The sequence below is a fragment of the Berghia stephanieae genome, chromosome 4 (genome assembly GCF_034508935.2).
Source record: "Berghia stephanieae isolate SIO BIC M18660-M18661 chromosome 4, UCSD_Bste_1.3, whole genome shotgun sequence".
Taxonomy (NCBI): domain Eukaryota; kingdom Metazoa; phylum Mollusca; class Gastropoda; order Nudibranchia; family Aeolidiidae; genus Berghia; species Berghia stephanieae.
In genome coordinates this window covers 64,020,874-64,033,787 of record NC_088363.1, presented here as the reverse complement: position 1 = coordinate 64,033,787, position 12,914 = coordinate 64,020,874, and the positions used below count along the sequence as shown (strand labels likewise).

The 12,914-nt window shown below is 35.5% G+C and overlaps 1 protein-coding gene and 2 long non-coding RNA genes across 3 annotated transcripts; 1 reads left to right on the top strand and 2 right to left on the bottom strand.

Annotated features, from left to right (window-relative positions):
* Positions 1-1,231: 1,231 nt before the first annotated feature.
* Positions 1,232-3,011, bottom strand: LOC144971018 (uncharacterized). The gene has a single exon (XM_078911308.1). It carries the CDS (start codon positions 2,777-2,779, stop codon positions 1,697-1,699), a length of 1,083 nt encoding a protein of 360 aa, XP_078767434.1. The 5' UTR covers positions 2,780-3,011; the 3' UTR covers positions 1,232-1,696.
* A 1,222-nt stretch (positions 3,012-4,233) lies between these two features.
* Positions 4,234-5,992, top strand: LOC144971015 (uncharacterized). Its single transcript, XR_013645059.1, has 2 exons — positions 4,234-4,556; positions 5,520-5,992. It is a non-coding gene; the product is annotated as an uncharacterized LOC144971015 (long non-coding RNA).
* On the bottom strand, positions 5,988-8,493 carry LOC144971016 (uncharacterized). The gene is made up of 2 exons (XR_013645060.1): positions 8,355-8,493; positions 5,988-7,210 (listed from the first exon to the last, which is right to left on the bottom strand). It is a non-coding gene; the product is annotated as an uncharacterized LOC144971016 (long non-coding RNA).
* Between the last annotated feature and the right edge of the window lie 4,421 nt (positions 8,494-12,914).

Sequence of the window (12,914 nt, the reverse complement as noted above, 5' to 3'; positions counted from 1 at the left end):
CTAAAACAAATACCCACCATGATAGAACAACGGCTAAACAGCCTCTCTTCAAATGAAAACATATTCAACGAAACAAAACAAGACTATATATATATATATATATATATATATATATATATATATATATATATATATATATATATATATATATATATATATAATATATATATCTTTCTATCTCTCTCTCTCTCTGTCTATCCCCCCCCCCCCCTCTCTCTCTCTCTCTCTCTCTCTCTCTCTCTCTCTCTCTCTCACTCACTCACTCTCGCTCGCTCGCTCGCTCACTTGCTCTCTATCCGCCCTTTTCGTTCTTTTTCCCTTATTACAATCCCTGCCCTCCCCCCTCACTCCCGCATTATATCAGAAGATCTATCTTATTATAGTGAAATAATAAATTACAATGTAAAACTATAATCGGCTTAGGAAATAAAAAGATGTTTAATATAAAGATGATTCTAGATATTTTATCTTGGATTTACTATGCGTTGCAATTTATTAAAAAGTCATGTCTAATTCATACGTTGCATGACCAATAGCTTGCAATGTGAGGGATATGGCATGGGAGCCAAAAGTTCATCATCATCTCTATATGTAACATTTTTGGCTTTATAAATTGTTTTGGAAAAAATAATTACAACTTACATTTTAAAAAGATATATTTTGTTTGGAATGGATGTTGACGAGACGGTCTTAGGAGATATGGCTTGTTTTACACGTATGAACGAGATAAACAGAGGTAACAAATAAAATGAAACATTAACACGATAGTCACAGTTGCTACCGATTTTCTGATCATTTCGGATGTGTATAATAGTAATATACATATTACCTGAATGTGGTATAATGTACCATTTCGGATTATTTTTTTTGTCTAAATCTGCCATATGCCTATATTTTTACAAATTAGAGCTGTCAGTTTGTTTCATAGACACCTGATGATAAGATGTAAATCATATTATTACAAGAACGACAGGCAGGGGGATGGGTACGCTGACCTGAAAAAATATGTTGAACGTTTCATGTCTGCGTGATAAGAAAATAAGAATCAATTTATATTTATTTGGGAATTTAAGCAGGAAAAAAATTCCCTGAAACACTTGATCTTTTTCTGACCTGTTTGGCGTTTTATGCAAACATAATCAGACAATCCTTGCATCAAAACCGCACTAAATGCTGGTCTCAGTAAGATTTGTCATGGTAATTTTTAAAAAAATATAAATAATATGTTACGTGGCAAGTCCAAAATTTTATTACCATGAAAGTCAAAATATTTAAGTTTTACTTCATATTTTATTCTATTCCACCAAAAGAAAGTGAAATACACATGTAGTAAAGTGTTTTCCAATTATTTATCGATTGAACAGGAGGTTCGTTGTCAGAGTTTGTGATGAAATTTTATAAAGACTTTCGCCGTTATTGTCTTGATCACCTTCTTCGATACCGTTGCATTGTTTTATAAAAACATGAAATAATTAGCATTATCTTGGGAAAGAGAGAGCACTTTTTTAATTGTCCATTCTTAAAGACTGCTTTTTTTCAAATTTTGGAACATGGTTTGTAAAGGGTATGGTTACAATGAGTTTATTAAGTAATAGTTTTGGTGTAAGCGAACATAATATTTGCAGCTGCAGCAAGACGGACACAACTCGTATAATATGTCATTCAAAATAGTACATTTATGGTGGGAAATTACTTATTATTTTTTCTCGGTTTTGAGGCCAAACAATGACTTTGCAGTCATCCTAAAGTTGGAACTCATCGCAAGGAAGACGTACAAATTTACCGTGGCATTTACAAAGTCTAGGACAAATAACCAATACACGACCACTATAAATATGTTATGGTATTTCCGCATAAAATAAAGATCATACACAAAAAACTTGGCCATGTAGAGGGCAATTCTTGGAGACAAGTTAGTGACGTAGATTGCGATGATGACCAATAACATCTTTACAACTTGTTTATCGCGATCTGAGAGGGATGAGCTCGTTTCCGCCACTGCTTTATTCTCTGATCGAAATTTTGTTGCTTTCCTGAGTTGATAGATGATTATTAAAGTGCATATAACGATGACAATAAAACTGAATATTGGCCATATGACCCCGGAAAGATTGTAGTACTTCATCAAGGGGCCATGGTGGGCTTGGAAAAATTCATTGTACTTGTAAATAGCAATAGTTTTGTTCCATTTTGGACTAAACACCCAGACAATATCGTATATACCGAAAATAACTGCAAACAATCCAAAAACGACCACTGAAATTGTGATCATGGCAATCAATGTGACTTTTGGAGTTAGGAGAGTTTTTACAGTGAACGGAAGAGTTACGCACAGACATCTCTCCACAGCAACGTAGGCAGCCATGACGCTTGACACGTAAGTAGCGAAGCAGATGAAGTAAGTCATTACAACCGTCATTATGTTGTTCCACGATTCGGCGTCTGCTTCTGAGAAAAGACTTATTGGTCCTGACATCCGCTGTATAGAACCCGCAAGACATTTCAACAAATCCCATATCGCAATGGCGGTCATCGATATATTCATACTTTCTTCGTATCCCTGTTTGGCAAAAACTGTAATGACTATAATATTGCTGACGATCCCCACATTAGCAATGATGAATGAGAGGCAGAGATCTACGACAGTAACTGTCGCAGCCCGTACTTCGTTGCTGACAAATATTTCTGATGGCCTAAAAGGCTCAAAATTGTCTTTCACAACAACAACCAACAAGTCACTGGTAGAATTGTGGCTGGCATTGGTGGACGCCATGGTCATTATTAACGGGCTACAAACTTTAAAAGATATAAAACTTAAATTAAGAATTAGTGACGAGGTTCAATGTATAAATAAATACACGTCGGTTAGTGACAATATTTCTTTCGTTTAGAAATACTTATCACAACTAAATCAGGTATATTAAAAAAAAAAAATACAAGATAGCATTAGACGTGTGAATAAATTTATTATAAACTTGGGTTTCCTAGACATTATATATACGAAAAATATTGATACCCTCAACTTAAGTGAATAAGTAACGTTCTTTGATTCATCTAATTCCTTAAATCTTACAGCTATTCTCAATAATCGGAACACAATTGATTAACCATTATTGTGAATTATGTTAGTTTAGCGATCGATTTAGAAATAAGTCCTTTTGAAATAGTGGAAAATGGAGATGGTGTAATGAGAGATCATTTCCTTAACAACTACGAATTACTATCGTGTTGAAACATGAATTGTTCATTTTCAAAACTAGAAAATTGATATTATTCAGACAATCAGACGCCGTTAGTAGAATTTATTGATCTCGCAATTCAACGTATTTACCGATTAAATTGAACAAGCGAATTTATTTATTTTGATATAATGAGACGTTGCATTTCGGAAACAAAAATTTCGGGAGCAATTTTGAAAGAAAATAGATTATCAATATAGACAGTTCTTATCTTTTCTTTTCTTTTAATGAGAATATCTGGCTTCTACTGTGATGAAACGCTATCGAACTTTCAATATTTATTGCATTAATAAGATTATTATTACTTTACTATGCGACATACGACTACATTTGAATTCATATTTTATTTAGCTATTGTCATAGGGGAATAATACTTTAAGAAATAGAAGATAATTTATGAACGATTTATGTCTAGATTTCAACAAGGCTATTCAATATAATCAAGAAATCGAATATTTTGATTCCAATTGTCTCCGCGTGATTTGGATCTCATATCCAATGGCTCATTCAAGTTTAATTTCAATCTCCAAAGGGCATATTCTCCATTGCTGCTGATGTTCATAAAGTTATAAATCCTTCTGTCTACAACAATTACCTCCTTATCAAATGATTTTTTTTTTGTTTTGCTGAAATTTTCACTGTTTTCAATGTCTGAAATGTCTGGTGCGAAGCTGTTCCAGTCCCGAATTATGGTCCGTGGGAAAACAAACTATTCTCATCGCACGTGTGGTCTACTTGGGAATAATAATAATAATAATAATAATAATAATAATAATAATAATAATAATAATAATAATAATAATAATAATAATAATAATAATAATAATAATAATAATAATAATAATAATAATAATAATAATAATAATAATAATAATAATAATGACATTTGTATAGAGCCTTGCCCCGCATTACATTCATAAAATTATACAATGAATTTTTTTTTTAAATACAAATTCAATTGTATACTCAGCCGTCTACCATAGCAAACAAATAACACATTTTACACATGAGAGGAAAAACTTCATTTACAAAATAGAAATCCTGAGAAAAACGTGTGAATTTTCAATAGGATTCCACAGTCTGACGTCACGTCCGCCTAGCAACGAATCGGCTGGCTCTAAACAAAAAAAATCCGTGCTTGGTCCGGGCAAGGAATAATTGGAAAATCGCTCAAAAAACAATTTTTATCTTAAATATGGTCCAGTGTTTTGTACCAGATTGTTTACACCAGTCAGAGAGTCACTCCTGCAAGTTTTACAGATTTCCAAATGGACAGGCAGACAAAAAATTGAAGAAAAAGTGGATCACTTTAGTCAGGTAAGCACGCACGCCTCGTCGAACATTTGATAGAGTTCGTAGTCCAGATCTAGGTCAAGTTCTAGCTTACGTAGACCTATATTTTATGATTAAAGTGTACAATTGCACGAAATTATAAATAAAAATACATTCCAAACTAGGTTTTTATTGAAGTTGAAGCAAAAATGATATCTCAATCGTTTTGATGTTAAGGCTGATAAACTGAATGAGAGTTAAGTTCTACTGATAAGTGATAATTTTTAAAAAAAGGAGAACAAGAAGAAAGAGAAGAAAATATTTGTTAAAATCTTACTTTAAACTCGATACCTTTATGGCAAAATGAAAATAAATAAATAAAATAACGCAACCCTCCTCCCCCCCCCCCCCCCCTCCCCTCACGCAGATATATATCTCTCTCTCTCTCTCACACACACACACACACACACACACACACACACACACACACAAACACACATACTTTCCTCTTTTTTTTTTGGAAAGTTTCTCTGATTCTCTGCCATGCCTCCCCTCCCCGACAGCCGAGGTGGCTTCTCTGTGTGAACAAAGCAAGATGGCGGCAGGGACCTCTCTCCTTTACCTGTGCCCGATTGTTGACACTCCAAAGTTTCCATCACCGCACTGTCCAGTACAATGCTGACTGAAATAAAGAGAAAACGCCAGTCTTGCCACACTCAACCCCAAGATCAACTTTAACTGTGTAAATTTAAGAATTCATATTTTTATCTATACCTAGTCAAATCATCAAAAGACGTAATGAGGAAGTGCGACATTTTGCTGAATGTGCGATTTCATAAAAGACAGGCGAGAGACCCACCAGTAACCTAGTCTCTTGCACACCTTTGATTTATCATGCATTGAGCTGGTGTCAAACAAGATAGTCTAAAACAAAGTACCTATCAAATTAAATAATATACCCAATATGCCCAACAGAATTATTGTTTTTTTTTAATCTTTTCATTTCAGGAGAAAGGACAAAAGATCCAACATCATCATCAAGAGTGTGTTCTTGTCACTTTAGAGATGGTGACAAAGCCAACCTCCCTGAATGGTTTGACAGAAATAAAAATAAATTGTTTCCATCAGAGCCAGAAAGAAAGAAAAGAAAAGTGACACAAGGAATTCCCACCCCATCTCAATTGGCACCAACATCAAGAAGTCCACCACCACCACCACCACCACCACCACCACCACCACCACCACCACCACCACCATCACCATCATCATCATCATCATCATCATCATCATCATCAGCTCAACTCTCTTCATCATCATCACAAAGTCCCACCTTTAAAAAAACCAGATTCCTCATCATCATTATTTTCCTCCTCATCATCATCCTCATTATCTTCTCCCTCATCATCATCTCAACTCTCGTCACCATCATCACAGGATTCCATCTTTAAAAAAAACAGATTGTAGAACAAGTGAGGATATTTTAAATAGAACAACAAATTTAATTCAAGAACAAGAAATTACAGACAAAAATAAGGAAATAGCTAGCTTTAAAAAACCCAACTAAGTTAGATTCAACGCACTTACACTGTTTCAAGCCTTACAGAAAAAGTTCTTCGAATGGAGACAGGTGTATATTGTTTTAAAATATTTAATATTATTGTTCAATATGTTGAGTGCTTTAGAGGTAACATTATTTATTATAGTGGATGGGAAGTTCAGGAAGAGACAGTTGCGTTAAAAGACCAAATTTTCATTATTACACTTATGAAACTTAGACAGAACTACGCTAACCTTCATATTTCACAATTGTTTAGCGTTGGTGAAAGTACTATAACAAATATTATACAAACTTTTATTCATGTTTTACATAAGCCATAAGCTTCTCTTTGAAAATGTTATGAAGGTTACATGCCCTTCTAGACATAAAAATAAACTGTCAGCTCCATCATCATTTTTAAGATTTCTAAATTGCAGAATGATCATTGATTGTACAGATGACCAAATTGCTATTCCTAAAGAAATGGATAAACAACGGTTAACTTATTCTTCTTATAGGTCCATGAATTCTGTTAAAGCTCTTGTTGGTCTGAGTCCAAATGGTGTGATAAATTTTATTTCTAAACTGTATCCAGGGTCTGTCTCGGATAAGGTCATTGTACAAAATTGTGGATTACTAAAACTTTTAATTTTAAGCCCTGGAGATTTAATTTTAGCAGATAAAGGTAATAAAGGTAAAACCCCATCCTGATTCAAGATATTTTACCTCAAGGAGTAACTGTAAATATCCCTCCCTTTTTACATCAAAAGAAATTGCTTCATGTAGAATTCATGTTGAGAGGGCTAATGAAAGACTGAAAAATGTTAACATCCTCTCATATATTCCAACCATGTTAAGAGAAACATCTGATATTATTTTTCAATTTGTTGCAGCACTTGTCAATCCCCAGTCTCCTCTTATTAAGGAGACTGCATTTTGTTAGCTTTGCCATTTATTTTGTACAACACACATATTTTGTTCATCATCATCAAATCACCATTCAAAATAATGGTTTTGTAGGTCCATACATGATTTTACATGATAAACATGACAAATTATGGCATTGTTGTGTCAATGTATGTTCAATGTCATTAACATTGTTAAATAAAACCACACAAATTAGTTTTGGACTGAATCAACCCAAGGCATCATCAAGATAGATCTGTGGAAGTAAAAGAATAAAAGATTCAAATTTAGAGCTGCGACCATGCTCAATAGGCAAAAAACAAACAAACTAATAAAACGTCTGTTGTGGTCTTGTGGTATGACACTCGCTTTCAGATCAGAAGGTCCTGGGTTTGGGCCTCGCTCGGCACATAGTTGAGTCTTTGGAGAAGGCTCTTTACTCACAATCTCTCACCGTACTCAGGTGTCAAATGAGTACCTGGCCGTTAACAGCGTTGTCTCTGTCCGAAAAATTGTAATATCGCCCAACAGGCATCATGTCCCATCTTACATGTTAAATGTTGCTGTTGGCCAGGGACCCCTTGTAAAGCACTTTGAGCACATTTAGTGGATATTACGCTGTATAAAAACTCAATTAAAAAAACAAATTAAGTGATTCTTTCATTCATCTTGCTTTGTTGATAAGGGGGAAACCCGAAACGTCCATATTATCTGTTTTCGTATATTGAATTGAAGTTCACATTCAATTTCACAATGTTATTGATTTCTTCGAGTTTCAAGCAGCAACATTTACATTACACCTTAACCCAATAGGAAGTTTAGTTTACCGTGACTAACACTGGTCTAAATAAATCCTTTATTCATCCCATAGAGGAAATTTATCTCTAGGGTCTATTCCCAGGGAAGACTGGAATAACCGCGGTGCAGCGCCGCAAATTGAGCTAGGGCGAGGTGACTTGCTCAAGGCCACACAGCGCAGCGGCGGGTGAACGAACTCGGTACCTTTCGGGTACGAAGCAAAAACCGTGCCGCTGATCCACGCTGCCCCACATGAAGTATGATAAAATGTCTAGCGTGATTGGTGATTGTGATGCTCATATGAGTATTATAATAAAGGTTACAACACGATACTAAATAGTATGTAGTAGACTATAGTCAATAGCAACGAAACTTAGCGAAGCAAGACTAAGACCTCAAAGTCCGTGGTCCATAAGATAAAAACACAATAATTCAATGACTCCCTCTCTCTCTCCCTAACTAAAATCGAACGTAAACAGTTAAATCTTTCCATTGGATATACTAAATCTGCCTAAACTCAAAGTAAACTGATTATTGTCCAACAGTAGTTTTACGGAGATGTGAGATTTTGAGAGTGAGAATGAGAAGACGAAATGACTTACCTTCACAGAATACTCTTTATTCTTCATGCTGGCTTGAACTTTGCCGAACATCAAGCCATCTGAGTAAGTGAAAGTCAAAACATGACCTGACTGATGATGATTTTCACCTCGCGAGACACTTTTATGCTCATTGGAGAAGTATTTCATAAGGGCGGCGATGGAAATAGAGTTCATGTCAGCCATTTTTCTCGACTGTTTAGAGCCAGCCGGTTTGTTGCCATGCGTTGCTGCGCAGGATTACGTCACGACTTAGGAAGCCTATTTAGATTTGAAAGCTGATAATGAGTCAGCACTGCCAATATTTTGGGGAAGAGCGTTCCAAAAACGGGGTGCCGCAAATCCAAACGATGTTCACCAATTTTGCGGGATGTTTTCGGTTTAGATAAACTTGTTCTATCTAGCGCTATTAGATCTTAGATTCTACTTTTGGAAACAGGAGTGTACAAGATCATATAGATTCAAAGGCATGATTAAAACCACACCACTGAGCTTCAAGTAAAATCCTCAAAAATTCTCAACACGGGCCAACAAAATGTCATGGTTGATAGTGTCAAAAATGCGCAGATAAATCTGGTAGGCATAAAAATATTTTATTAGTCTGCATTCTTTATTAAATCATTGTAGACCTTCAAAAGTGCAGTTTCCGTGCTGTAGCCTGCTCTATAGATAGAAGGTGACGTCACTCATGTCTTTGTTATTGTTTTTTTTTTGTTTGTTTTTTTTTTGCTATCCGCGTTTATGAGTAATGCTCACTGAACTGTATTAACCCGACTATAGATAGTATGCAGATGACGTCACTCAGGCCTTTGTTATTGTTTTTGCCATCCGCGTTTGTGAGTTGTTCTCACTAAACTGTATTAACCAGACTATAAAAGTTCATGGTTACACAGAGTTTGTGTGTTGGTCCGTTATACTTCCGGATGGCAATGTTGTGAACTCCTTGGCCAAGCGCATTCTATCTATAAACGTTCATGGATACACACAGTTTTGTGTGTTGGTCCGTTATACTTCCGGATGGCAATGTTATGAGCTTCTTAGCCAAGCGCATACTATCTATAAGCCGACGGGTTACAAGGCTGTTGAAGATCATTGACATAAAGATGATTCAGTAACTGATGAAGGACACCTATTCAAGCTGCTTAGAGAGAAAGGACAGGTTAGAAACTGGTCGATAATTATTTAATTCATTCTGGTCTATTGGTCGCATTTTCAGAGATAGATAGTTGAAACTAAGTAACTAAGGCGTTTTCTAGGACAAGATGGAACATTACCATTGGGGAGTAAAAGATTAATTACTTTAGTTATAGATGGACCAAGCGTGTTTACACATCCAGACATGAGTTTGGCTGGTAACGGATCAATTTTGCAAGATTTGATTGGTGCTTTTGTAATAGGATGATCAGAGACAACAGTAAGTATCGAATACGGAGATCTCACCCCGCTTCAATTGATTGAGATTGATTACATGATAAAAACTGGCCAATGACTTGCATAATTTAAAACCTAAAAGGGTGCTAGCTTTACGCGGGATGTTTGACGTCATCAGTCGTTGGTGAAATGGTTTTGATTTTCGATCATGAATTGTTTCTGTCATGTCACTTCTGTTTCGGCCACTTTAATAATTGGCTTTCATGTAAACTACCTTACTTATTCTCTGAAAAAAAAGAAAATATCAGAAATCGTTTGGACAGTTTCGGAAATTATTCAGATGATTTAACTTTCAATGGAAAATTGATATTCAGCTATTTTCAGCCTGAAACCGAGGAGTTTGTTAAGAGCGTGATACTGAGAGTGCCCACAAAATCGTGCGAGCTGGATCCTCTACCAGTCCAGCTCTTGAAACTACGCGTTGATTCTCTTACACTATCAACTACTAAAATTATCAACGCATCTCTACTATCTGACATAGTTCCAACCCCTTTCAAGACAGCTCTAGTTAAACCACGTTTAAAAAAAAAACATCGCAAAACCAAAACGAATTTAAAACGACCGTCCAGTTTCCAACCTTCCATTCCTTTTGAAGCTTTTAGAAAAAGGCATTCTTTGTTTTATTCTTGGCACATGTCAAAAAGAATAATCTAGAAGAACAGTTTCAGAGACTGTCCTTCTTCGAGTATTCAATCACTGACTCGGAATGCAAGGGAAAATAAGCAGAACATTCTCTGCCTTTTAGATTCATCTGTGGCATTTGACACTATTGACCACGACATACATTAAGAGGCGTTCTTTGAAATTTGGTGTTCCTCAGGACTCAGTCCTTGGACCAGTCGTTTTTACTATGTATATGCAGTCACTGCCAAATGTTATGAAGAAATTTAATATTTTATATCAATTTTACGCAGATGATACTCAAAAATTTAGTTCTTCTCTCTGTGATGATATTGAAAGCTGGAATGAAGTTAGAGATTGGATAGGTAAAAACAACCAAATGCTGAATGATGAAAAGACAGAAATGTACATCGGTGGTAGGAAAAACATTCTTAAAATAGCAAATGTTAAGGGGCTTTCTTTCGAGGATCATTTCATTTCTTTTTCTAAAAGCATAAAAAAAACCTCGGAGTGTTGATTGACGCTGATCTTTGAATGTCCATTCCGGTCAATAACATAATAAAAACAAGAAGACTCTTGAAATCAGAATAATTAGTAAAATTATAAACCTTATCCCAACAAAAATAGCAGAAGTTTTGATAAATTCCTTTGTACTTTCAAAATTAGACTATTGCAATTCAATACTGGTAAATGTGACAAAAGAATCTAAATTCTTCCCAGCAAACCTGCCTCCTTAAAGAGCTTCATTGGCTACCTGTTGAGAAGCGAATACTTTAATAAATTGCTACCCTTTAAATCTTTACTCACTGGGACCCCTTTATAAATTAACAATCTTTTAGAGGTATATACTCCTTGAGATCGATTGATGATAAGCTCAAATTGGTACGTTGCTTCCGGTTGACGGGTGTTGTGCTAATTTTACCTAAACTCATAACACCAATAACCGTCCAAGGTTTTCGCATCAAATGTAGTAATAGCTATAATAATGGAACATGTCGAGAGAGGGAGAGAGAGAGAGAGAGAGAGAGAGAGAGAGAGAGAGAGAGAGAGAGAGAGAGAGAGAGAGAGAGAGGGGGGGGTGCTGTATACAAAGAACAAAAAAAAAACAACTCAAAACAACTTGCGCTATATATACCGCTATATTCACTAAAGGTGCTCAAATCACTTTATAAGGGTCTTGCCCGACAGCAACACATGTTAGACGAGACATGACCCTTGTTAGGCGATATTACAATTGTTTCCCGACAGAGACGACGCTGTAAACAGCCAGGTACTCGTTTTACACGTGAAAAAGTAATGAGCCTATTCCAAGGACTCAATTATGCGCCGCTCAGAGCGGGACTCGAACACAGTACCTTCCGATCCGAAGGCGAGTGTCATACCACAAGACCACATGCATATCGGCACGAGACAGCGATGAGGAGAGAGAATAGATACATATGTATTGAAGGAGGAGAGAGCGGATGGAGCGAGTAAAGTTCTTGGATATGTATAGAAGGAACCAAATTACAATAATAATAATAATAATAATAATAATAATAATAATAATAATAATAATAATAATAATAATAATAATAATAATAATAATAATAATAATAATAATAATAATAATAATAATAATAATACACATTTATATAGCGCTCATTCTCGTGTAAAACACAAGCTCTGGGCACTTTACAATATAAATATCGATTTTAAGTGAAAAAAAAATAATAACAACAATAATAATTCATAGCCAAATCAAGGATTCATATAGAGTCAAGAAAAACAAATACAGTAAAAATGTGTCTTGAGATTCTTTTTAAAAGTAGGTAAAGACTTGCACTCCCTCAGCCCACGTGGTAGTTCATTCCAAATCTTGGGGCCGAAACAAGCAAACGATCTATCACCAAATTTTGTTCTTGATCTTTTTTCCGAAACTTTCGTTTGGTCATTACATGATCTTAAAGTGTAATTTTCAAATTTACACATGACCACGTGATCTGTGAGATATGCCGGTGCTATACCAGCCAAACACTTATAAACAAGACACGCTGCTTTGTAATATGTGCGCTTTTCAATGGGCAACCAGTGGAGAGAGGCCAACAAAGGGGTTGCATGATCAAATTTTTTTTTTTTTGCCAAAAACTAATCTTGCTGCACTGTTTTGCAGTAGTTGTAATTGTTTAATAGAAGCCTGAGGCAAGTTGACAAGCAGCGAGTTACAATAATCTAGTTTCGAAAAAATGAGGGAAACAACCAATGTTTTACATGTTCCAATTGCAACATCGACCGTGATGTCACGTCAACGGTTGAGGAGAAAAAAAAATTACGGTGATCAAGAACGAAACCTTTTGTTCATCTTCTTCTTCCTCACTCAAAATTGATAAAAATTTTATTTAAAAAAGTAATAACACGCTATAATTGCTTTTAGACCGCCATTATCATAATTTATTTATCACTAAATTATCCCCGTCTCCGCTCTGTCAAGGTCGACCGTGATGTCACGTCAACGGTTGAGGAGAAAAAAAA

Coding starts and splice junctions, on each gene's coding strand:
- LOC144971018 (XM_078911308.1), bottom strand. CDS start 2,779: ATGACCATGGCGTCCACCAATGCCAGCCACAATTCTACCAGTGACTTG.